General features: G+C 45.3%; 1 protein-coding gene across 1 annotated transcript in view; it reads left to right on the top strand.

Moving 5' to 3' along the window:
• Nucleotides 1-269: 269 nt before the first annotated feature.
• Nucleotides 270-11599, top strand: part of CELSR3 (cadherin EGF LAG seven-pass G-type receptor 3) — a 147951-nt gene continuing 136621 nt past the window's right edge. The window contains exon 1 of the mRNA XM_087954169.1: nucleotides 270-4699. Coding sequence (XP_087810295.1) covers nucleotides 616-4699 — 4084 coding nt within the window. The 5' untranslated portion in view covers nucleotides 270-615. The remainder of the gene's footprint in view (nucleotides 4700-11599) is intronic.

The raw sequence follows: 11599 nt of genomic DNA, 5'->3' as shown, positions 1-11599 counted from the left end.
GGATCGCCCAGCCTTCCTCTATCCAGTCGCCGTCAACTGCTTTGGCATCCCTGATTGGATCCCGGAGTTCTAAATCAACACGTTGGACAGCTCCCTCCACGGTCGAAAGGCCCGAATGGAATCCAGACGCGATCCTCTCCTCCGGATCTTAGCGGCCTTTCTACCCACATCCCTTCGCCAGTCTTAGCGAGACGGTCGCCACCCTCATCCTCCCAGCCTCTTTCCCCCACCCTACCCCCCGCTCCCCCCCATCCCCACGACCCAACCTGCCCACAGTGAAGATGGCGGAGGGGTTTGCTTCACCCGTCTACGCTATACGGGTGGGCGCTACCACGGTAGGGCGACAAGAGGGGGGTTAGCCGGGTGGGCGGAACGGACCATCGGGGCAGCCGGGAGCCATGTTGAGGCTACGGGAGGAGGCGATGCCGCTGCCTCCGCCGTCGGCACGGAGCGGGGAGAGCCGAGGAAAAAGCCGCGGCAGCGCCGCTTCCAGATAGATGGTGGCGGCGGCAGCCGAACCTGGCAAGGCGGCAGAGCTCGAAGCGAGGCGGGGCCGGGGGAGCAGCGCCAGGCCAGGGCAGCCGGCCAGGGGGGCGGGGAAAGAGCCGAGGGACCATGGCTGAACCGCCGCCTCAACCTCCGGGACCAAACCAGCGCCGTCCTCGCCAGGATCGCCGCCTGGAGCTGCTGCTGCTGCTGCTGCTTCTCCCTTTGTTTCGCTTCAGCTTGGGAAAGCCAGCGGGCAGAGGGGGCTTGGGCTGCATCCACCGGGCGAAGCCGAGCGGTGGTTGGCCGGGCTGCGCTCTCTTCGGGGAACTAAAGGAAACCTCGCCGTCCGCCAGGCTCCGGGAGGACGATCGGTGCTGCGCGGGCTCCCTCTCGCAACCTCTGGCGGGGCAAAGGAAGAAGAACGGCAGCTTTTCTCGCGGGGGATCCCTGACCCCACCTTGGGAAAAGAGGACGATCCGCTGCCCGGTTGGTACCCTGGGACAGCCGGGCAGCGCTTCCCCTTGCTTGTGGATTATAAATGCTTCCGCACTTCTTCCGGATCCTCCGAGGCCGGCAAGGCTCGGGAAAAGCCGTGCGCGGACTACCTGGGCATGCCTGGCGAGGCTCGCTGGGGTTGGGGTGGATTCCGCGCAGATGGGCGTCTACTCGAGCCCTTCCAATCAACGCCCTAGGAGGGGCTCGAGCCAGCCGGACAATGGGGTGTCCAATGGGATGAAGGATCCCTTTCCAAATCGTTTTAACAGGACTCCAACCCGTCTCCGGCGATTCCACCTGGGTACAAAGCTATCTCGCCGCCTTCAGAACTGCACCGACCTCTGCTTGCTGAGGAGCTCCGAGCGCTCGGCCAGCCGAGCTAAGAGAAAAGGCGGCAGTCCCTCCATGCCTCCGTGGTCCTCGATTATGCGACTGGCTTCCTTTTCCCGCCCGGGAGCCCGTTCGCCTTTCTGCAGGTGGTTCACCCTGCTGACCTGCCTTCAGCTCTGCCTGGGGCAACCGCTGCCCCGTGGAATTTCCCGCAGCTGCTGCTGCGCCGGCGAGTGCTGTGGGAGCAGCCCGGAGCGATGCTGCCTTTGTACCTGGACCAGAAAAGGCTGGGCGAGAGCCGCTTCGGCGGTTTCAGCAGCTCGGACAGCTCCCTCTGCTTTTCTGGGAGCCAATCCCAACGTAGACTGGAGAAGGCGCGAGCTCCTCTTCTCTTTCCCTCCATTCCACTCGACCAAAGGCTGTTTACAAACTCTTTGTTTTGAGGTGAATTTTAGGAGTCCATCAATCCCGGGATTCTTTCCCTCCCTGCCCTTAAAAGCCCCTCACCCAGCTCCTCAGAGTGAAATAACCTATTCCGCGTGTGCCAAGAAGAGGAGCCGAAGAGAAGGGGCGCCTCTGCCCTTGCTGAGGGCTCGGAGGGCAGCCAATCGTCACCCCCTCTTCCCTCAGTATAATTACCAAGTCCAGGTGGCTGAAAACCAGCCTTCAGGCACCCCAGTGATAACGGTGGCAGCCCAAGACTCTGATTCGGGGGAAGCTGGGCGGCTAGTCTATTCCATGGATGCTCTGATGAACAGCAGGTCTCTGGAACTGTTCAGCATTGATTCCCAAAATGGCCTCATCAGTACCACCGAAGTTTTGGATAGGGAAAATATGGACCTACATTACTTCCGAGTGACTGCTATAGATCATGGGATTCCCCGTCTCTCTGCCACCACCATGGTTGCAATCACAGTTGCAGATAGAAATGACCATAACCCAGTATTTGAGCAGAGTGAGTACAGAGAGACGATCCGGGAAAATGTAGAAGAAGGCTATCCCATTTTGCAGCTGAGGGCCACCGATGTGGACTCTCCACCCAACGCCCACATCCGGTATCGATTTGTCAATGAACAAGCCGCTCACTCTGTCTTTGAGATAGATTCACGGTCAGGGCTGATCACTACAAGCGGGCAAGTAGATAGGGAGAAAATGGAGAAGTATTCTTTGGTGGTGGAGTCGAACGATCAGGGTAAGGAGCCCGGACCTCTGTCCTCCACAGTTAGAGTGTATATAACAGTTCTTGATGAAAATGACAATGTCCCACAATTTAGTGAAAAGCGGTATATAGTCCAGGTAAGAGAAGATATAAGGCCCCATTCAGAAATTTTAAGAGTCACCGCCACTGATTTAGACAAAGACAACAATGCTTTAGTTCATTATAACATCATCAGTGGTAATAGTAGGGGACAATTTTCAATTGACAGTGTGACTGGGGAAATACAGGTGGTAGCTCCTTTGGATTTTGAAGTTGAGCGAGAATATGCCTTGAGGATACGTGCCCAGGATGCCGGACGTCCTCCTTTGTCCAATAACACCGGCATGGTTAGCATCCAAGTAGTGGATATTAACGATCATGCTCCTATCTTTGTCAGCACTCCGTTTCAAATATCAGTCTTGGAAAATGCCCCCTTGGGCCATTCAGTAATCCACATCCAGGCCGTGGATGCGGATTATGGAGAGAACTCACGCGTTGAGTACAAGCTCACTGGGGTCGCTTCTGATACCCCCTTTGTAGTGAACAGTGCCACGGGCTGGATTACTGTGAGTGGCCCTTTGGATCGAGAGACTGTTCAGCACTACTTTTTTGGGGTAGAAGCCCGGGACCATGGCTCTCCCTCTTTATCCGCTTCCGCTAGTGTCACCATCACTGTCATGGATGTAAACGATAACCGGCCCGAATTTACCCAGAAAGAATATCTCATTCGCCTCAACGAAGACGCTGCGGTGGGGACTAGTGTCCTTAGTGTAACAGCAATTGACCGGGATGTGAATAGTGCCATCAGCTATCAGATAACAGGTGGGAACACACGGAACCGTTTTGCTATCAGCACTCAAGGAGGAGTGGGATTAATCACCCTCTCTTTGCCCCTGGATTACAAACAAGAGAGGCGATTTGTGCTAACAGTGACAGCCTCTGACCGGACCCTGCACGACAACTGCCATGTTCATATCAACATTACGGATGCCAACACCCACAGGCCGGTGTTCCAGAGTGCCCATTATTCAGTAAGCGTTAATGAGGACCGTCCAATTGGCAGCACGGTGGTGGTGATCAGTGCCACAGATGACGATGTGGGAGAAAATGCCAGGATTACCTACTACTTGGAAGACAATATCCCCCAGTTTCGGATTGATGCAAACACGGGCGCCATCACCCTGCAGGCAGAGCTGGATTATGAGGACCAGGTCACCTACACCCTGGCCATCACCGCGAAAGATAACGGGATCCCCCAGAAAGCAGATACAACCTATGTGGAAATCATGGTGAATGATGTCAATGACAATGCCCCTCAGTTTGTGAGTGCTCACTACCAGGGTGTCATCTCCGAGGACAGCCCTCCCTTCACAAGTGTGCTCCAGATCTCTGCCACTGACAGGGACGCCCACGCCAATGGACGGGTGCAATACACGTTCCAGAACGGAGAGGACGGGGATGGGGATTTCATTATTGAGCCCACCTCTGGGATTATTCGAACTATCCGCAGGTTGGACCGGGAAAGCATTCCTGTTTACGAACTCACTGCCTATGCTGTGGACAGGGGGATGCCTCCCCAAAGAACCCCTGTCCACATCCAAGTGTCGGTGCAAGATATTAATGACAACGCTCCGGTTTTTCCGGCCGAGGAGTTTGAAGTCTTTGTGAAGGAAAATAGCATTGTGGGTTCTGTCGTGGCCCAAATCACAGCCCTGGATCCAGATGAAGGACCCAATGCCCAGATTATGTACCAAATTGTGGAAGGCAATATCCCTGAGATCTTCCAGATGGACATATTTTCGGGTGAGCTCACTGCCCTCATTGATTTGGATTATGAGACCAAGCCTGAGTATGTCATTGTGGTTCAGGCCACTTCCGCCCCGCTTGTCAGCAGAGCTACAGTCCACATGAAACTCATTGACCAGAATGATAACACTCCCGTTCTGAAAAACTTCCAGATCCTCTTTAACAACTATATCTCCAACAAATCCAACACCTTTCCTTCCGGTGTGATAGGGAAGATCCCTGCTTATGACCCAGATGTGTCTGATAAGCTGTTTTACACCTTTGAACGCGGAAATGAACTGCACTTGTTAATTGTCAACCAGACCAGTGGAGAACTCCGACTCAGCCGTAAACTGGACAACAATCGTCCCTTAGTAGCCTCCATGTTGGTGACTGTCACAGGTAAAGATGATTTTCATTTTTTAAAATATATTGCATCAAAGTTGGATTTCCTTGAATTATTAAAAAAAAAAAACAGCTTGTTTGTTTTTCTAAATCTGTGGAAGCCAGAGATAGGAGAAAGCAAGCGAATATAAAGAGACTTTGATAGTTAATTATATTAGCAGATCTTTTATTTATTTTTTTCCTAGTTTCCTTTAGGGTGTAATAGCTCAGTGGGCACCAAAAAGCAAGATTTGATTGCTTCCTGTTATCTCATGGCAGACTCATTTCATAATATATTAGATGGAGCCAAGTTCCTGCCCTGAAGAGTTTACAGTCTAAATTAGATTAAAGCGCACACAAAGGAAGGGAGAAAGGATGTAAATTGATAAGTGAAACCTGCCTGCTGCACAGAGAATGGAGATGCTGCTGGCTTCATTTCTCTGTTTCTTTTCATGCTACAGCAAAGATAGTCTAATCAAATAGGAACCCTTGGAAAGTTATAATGATCGTCTGTGGCTTTTGAGTTAGAGGAAGCATAAGTTAGCAACAAGTGATGAAACTAGGAGTTTGTCTGACTGCAGCTTTCTCTGCCTACCAGATAATTGGAACTCAGGGAAAGGCAGGAAGAATTACTCTGAGGGGGGGAAAGGTATCAACGAGGACAGTGTTTTTGAGCTAAAATTGCCATTTTGGATTATGTTTCCCTATTTTGCCTCTGGACTAGCCAATAACATGAAGGCATCAGAGTTTTCACATGGATAGCAGGCAGATCGATGTAATTTTCTTGGTACTTAAACATTCTTTGTCTGGATGGGAAGAAGCCTTGATGGATTTGAAAACTTGCAATTTGTTCTTAAATGTTATATTCTCTCTCTTTCCCTTTCTGTCTCCCTCCCCCCTCCCCCCCTCTCTCATGTACACACACACACACACACACACACACACACATTCAGAGGCTTGAAGTATTTGGGTAGCATGATGAAAGGATTTATCTATTTAAAAACATTTAAAACTTGCATTTTGTCCTCAAGGAAATTAATGCAATGTATTCCCAAGATCATATTCTGCACATTTATTGCCACATATCCAATGTGTTTTGGGGGCTTGCCTGAACAGTTCTGAGGTTCTTAGGTGAACCCCTAAACACATTGCTTAAGTGACAATAAATCTGCAGGACGTAATTTGGAGAATGCATTGCATTAAATTCCTTAAAGAAAGGCTCAGGCCCATAACATAAATTCATAATGAAGATAATGTGCCAGCTTGGACAGTTTCTTTCCCCTAATAAACAACAGGAGTCACAGATCTGACTTAAGGTGCAAAGATTCTTGGGACATAGGACATAACTTCTAGGCACGTTTATAGCTTTAGTGCATTTCCTTTTAAGAATGAAGTGCTGGATATATGTGCTAAATGCATCTAAAGCTTCTGTATCAGTACATTTTTCAAAAGCCATTGTCTTTCATTTTATTCATCTTATTATCTTCCAAAAAAGCAAGATAATTTGAAACCCCACCACCCCCAATGACTGATTGGATATTGCTTTGGCTATCTCATGGATTCAGCCAGTGAGCCAAAAGCTTGACTTATCACTCCTCTTTACTGCAAGAAGGAAACAGTTTCCACCAGTAGGTATCTTAGCAGATTTAGCCCAGGCCTCAACTATCTCATAAGCAAGGCTTGGCTTCTTGCTTAGATTTAATTAAACCAGCCCTTTCTCATTAAATAATGTGATGGGTCTGATTACCATGTCATGTCAATATTTATGTCTTGGCTATGATCATTTCTTTGTCCTCTCTGCTCAGACTCACTATTCATCTTCTTCTATTTCACGTTACATGCAAAATAATCATTTGTTGGTTGGTCATTTGCCTTGTCCATTTTTTTCCTAAAATCGGTTTAGAAAATAGATTTACATACCAATTCTTGTAACTATCAACAAATTATCAGGGTTTGGGGGGAGGAAATGCTGATAGAAACTCATATTATCTTTACAATATATGAGCTCTGCATTTATGTAAATACATATATCTCTATAATATTCCCTTACATTGGACAGCCATTGTTACAACCATTTCTTACATTAAGTCAGAAGGGTTTACACCAGGGCTCTTCAAACTTGACAGCTGTAAGACTTGTGGACTTCAACTCCCAGAATTCCCTCTCCAGTCATGTTAGCTCTGGAATTCTGGGAGTTGAAGTCCACAAGTCTTACAGCTGTCAAGTTTGAAGACCCTTGGTTTTACACCAATAGCCAAATGCAATCAAGGAAAATGTATAACAAGGCCAAGGATAGGATTCTAATAGCACGAGGTCTTCCAGTTCTAAGCTCTTCCTATAAGGCCACCACTCCACTACGGTTGCAAGATGGAGGGAACTCCTATCCTGCTTACCTTCTGGAAGGCTATTAAGGCCCAGCCTTTTCTCTAAGCGTTGGGCTATGATGGAGGATGAGTCCAGCATTTGCATTCTTCAGGTAGTGCTGTGGTACCTCGTGGTACGTGAAAGTTGAAATGTGGTTGCATTTTTAATGTTCATGCTTGGTTGTTAGCCATGTTGAGATGTTTTATAGAATGTGGGTGGAAATGTCACTTTAACAATAAATAAGTGGCATGTTTTACAACCGATCCCTAATGATGTAAAGAAGAAGAAGATCTTGGTGGCTTGTAGAAAGTATGTTCAGGAAGTTCCTCTAGAAGGAGAAAGAGGAGAGAAGGTTGCATCTGTATCTCACAGCCTTCATTACTCAGCTGTGTCTGGGGAGACTTACATTATTCGTGGCTGTCTGTCTCCACATCCTAGTTAACTGCCTCCTTTTTCTTCCTGCCATGAGATGATTAGGAGGGAATGGTTGGGAAAAGGTTGGGAAAAGGCAACCCCCATTTCCTTCTGAAGATAGGGACAGGCCAGGCGGACATGTTCAGGGCAGTCAACTCAGGCTCAGCGCTCGATTAGGGCTCCTCAGGGGTTAATTGTAACTGCAGGGTAGTGCAATATTATATTCATGCCCCCAGAGGGAGGCAGGAGGAGGGAGAGCCATGCAGGCTGATGATTGGAGAGCCACATTGACCTTTCCAGGAGCCTGCCAGGGTGCACTCGAGTAAACTCAACCTCTGAATGCACTTAAAGGCTTGCACAAAGGTGGGAAGAAATCACATTTTCAGGCTTTGCCTTAAAGTCACTCAGAACCACACAGCTCGTGAATGAGGACGTTCTCATTTTTCCAGTGTGAAAATGAGGAAAGAAAAGCTTAAGCTCCGGAAGGCAAAAAGCATGGAAAGTGAATTAGGCAAAGAAGCCACCCCTCGGGCTATGAATAAGGGAGGGGCAGGGAGGGGCAGGGAGGGGAGGGGTGGCCCTGCGTCTCTGGTTGGATTTGGTAGTTATTCAGGATGTTTTGGCCCTTCCGTTGGAGAACAACTGATTTCTTGCAGATTTTTTAAAAAAAATCTTATTATTGCTCTGCTTTTAATTTCAGTTGTCTACGGAACAGCTTCTGTTCCAATTTGATACAGTGGAACCAAGGATCAACCTGGTGGTTGAAATCAATGAACAATTAGTCAGGTCTTAGAGAGAAAAGGAAAGGGATAGTTTGTGAAATGGATCTTAATGGATGAAACTCTTAGCTTTGTTGTCAATTATGCACGACAGTCTTAGACTGTAACAGAAATACATTCATTTGCTTGCAAAACAGGATGCAGTCATTTTTTTTTTAATTTTAAAAGGTGATACTGATATTAGACTGTAGATAGGTTTAATTCCAGTGAAGGGTTTTTATTTTATCCCTTCATTAATTCTAGCCTCTGGGCATGCTTTGGACATGTGGCATCAATTTCACCCTGATGCCCAGCTAAAATTACCGTGGTTAGCAGCTAATATGGATATCGATCTATTTCACAAGAGTGGTATCAATTAAGCTCCACTCTGCTTCTGATGTCATCTATCTAGCTGGGTCAAGTAAAGCTGGAAGGCTGGTTCTGATTCTTTGGCCAAATCCAGTTCCTGTTTAACTAATACAGCTACTATGTAAGATGTGAAGAAACTCTATTTCCTTTGCATCCATCTGGCTTTGGCAGATATCTCTAGTGATTAAGAAAATTGCTTGAGGAGCCTATGGCCTAAGGCTCAAACTTGTAGTCCCGAATAAATCTTCCCAGCAGAGATTTTTCATGTCTTAAAAACTATTGAATATTCTGCAATGCAAAATTTATATTCACATATACATACAAGCAATACATACATACAATTCATGTAAATGTTAAAATTGAGGGGAAATAACTATAATGGACAAAATATCAACAGGAACAATTAAAATAAAAGTAAATATATGTTTTAAATTATAATGATCATTCAACATTAATAAATTTCCAGGCACTGATAGTTAATATTTGTGATGGAATTAAAAATAATTTTATTCCATAAGAATCAGAGGTAGTATTCAGCAGGTTCTGACCAATTCTGGAGAACCGGTAGTGGAAATTTTGAGTAGTTCAGAGAACCGGTAAATACCACCTCTGACTGGACATTTTACAGTATCCTTCCCCCTGCCACACCCACCAAGCCACGTGCACAGAACCGGTAGTAAAAAAAATTGAATCCCACCACTTATAAGAATGATGGAATGAAACTTTTTAGTAAGTATAAATTTGGCAGGTTTTTGCTAGATTCACCTTCAAAATTCCTTTGAAAGGCATAGCCACTTTAAGTTCATTGATCAAATGCCTTGAATGTTGCGATTTCTGAGGTCAGCATTATGTACAATTATTGTTTTGCATTGAGAATGCTGTTTATTTCTCCTATGTGGAATGAATTTTGCACAAATAGCAATTCTGTAGTATAGTAGTTGAACTGGTACCAGAGAGATCCAGGTTCAAATTAACTCTCAGCCAAGGAAACCAAACCACTAGGTGACTGTGGGGCAGTTTCTTTCTATCAGCCCAACTTACTCCCAGGGGAGAAAATGAAAGAGGGAATGTTGTGTGTGCTACCTTGAGCTCTTGAATGATAGGCAGAACGTATATTTAAGAAATAAATAAATAAATTGATGACATATAACATTGAAAGATGAATGCTTGATATTGTGGCTGACCTTATTCAATCCTTTAGTGGCTTAGGATCAGTAGAGGTAGAGTTGATTTCTGGGTCTGTTACAAATGCATGTCCTCTGTTGATACTTCAGTGTCATCTCTTGTTCTCAATTCTGAGTAGCATCTTCAGATTGGGGAGTTGTCTGAAAAAAAATAGAACAAGGCAGCCCAACCAAGACTTGTGACAGGGAAGTAACTCTTACTAAGATCATGGATGACATGTAGGAATGTATTATTTCCCCTGGGGATTTTAGATGAGAAGAAGTGGTGTTTTGTCCCTTTTTCCTACAACCGTTCTATAAAAGATTACTCAAAGGTATATGATATATTTTGTTGATCCATCCTTGGACATTGTAGGCCTTGGATGTGAAATCCATTTTTACATCCCTGATGAGTCAGAAGAGGTGCAATTGTATCACAGGCTCTGACTAAGCAGATGGTGATATATTATGGTATATTCTGAATAGAAACCAGAAGCAAATAGTTGTAGGTTACAAATGGTTCCTAATAACACAACAGTTACAATGCTCACCATCTAGAAGATAACTGGTCTAAAGTGGATAGAAATCCGAGGTGGTATTCAGCAGGTTCTGACTTGTTCTGGAGAACTGGTAGGGGAAATTCTGAGTAGTTTGGAGAACCAGCAAATACCACCTCTGACTGCCCCCCCCATCTCTTCTCTGCCTCCTGAGTCCCAGCTGATTGGCTAGGTCTTCTTTCGTTGCCCTGCACAGGAGAACAGAGCTGGAAAGCAGGTTAGTGGGGTGGGGAGGGAATGGAGATTTTGCAGTATCCTTCCCCTGCCTCGCCCACCAAGCCATGCCCACAGAACCAGTAGCAAAAAAAAATTGAATCCCACCACTAATAGAAATATATGTCTCAACAACACCTATAATCCCAAAATAAAAATATCTAATCATAAAGATGTCATTACTGCTTGTCAAATATGGGATAACCTTTTTTGGGGGGAAGTTAATATATGTTAATGTGAATAAATATTTTCCTTATTCAGATATTGCATCCAGCTGGCAAATCATTCATATAGTCCTTCATGCAAAGGCTAGAAACTAGATGATACTTTCCTAAGTGGCTGTAGGCACTAAAGAAGTCTGATCACTTGAATAATTGTGAGCAATTCCAGCATGCCACCAGCATTCCTTTGCAGCTAGAATTCTCCATTATAGCAGCAAAATATCTCAGAGAGGGGCAATAATTTGCCATTTGAATTTCCATTCATTACAAAGCAGCTGACATTCTCTAAACATCATTAGGTATTTAGATGCACCAGCATGTGTTTGCTGTCATGCCATCAAAACAACAATATGCTTTATTCCACTGAAATCAATCAAAATATTTTAGGCCTGAATTCACCTTCGTATTTTTATAAAGAGGTTCCATCTTTCAGATTTGCTCCTTGTAGGATGATCCAGGGTGGTTATTTTCAGGGAGATCTACAAATTAAATTTATTTAGACTGTTTATTTTTATTTATTTATTTGTCTCTCACCTTAAATATGTTTACAAACAAGACAGCAAACATATCCAACATACCTTCCACCTCCTATTTTCCACACAACAATAACCCCTGTGAATTAAGTTGGAGTTTGGTAGTGTTCCCAGATTGAATGTTTTAATCTCTGCATTTAAGGTTTCAAGGGAAGAAGCACTTTAATTAATTAAATTAATATAACACATTGTGAAAGTATTTATCCTCTAAAGTACTTCCATTCTAGAAGGTCCATATGAGGAATCAATTAGTTGTTTATACTTGGCTAGAAATTTGTGGTGATAACTTTATCCTTTATGAAGAATAGAGTTTTCTTTGGGGTGAT

Source organism: Notechis scutatus, chromosome 2 (genome assembly GCF_049901735.1).
Source record: "Notechis scutatus isolate UNSWTSFEM ecotype Mainland chromosome 2, rNotScu1.2, whole genome shotgun sequence".
Taxonomy (NCBI): Eukaryota; Metazoa; Chordata; class Lepidosauria; order Squamata; family Elapidae; genus Notechis; species Notechis scutatus.
This window is presented reverse-complemented; position numbering and strand designations above follow the sequence as displayed.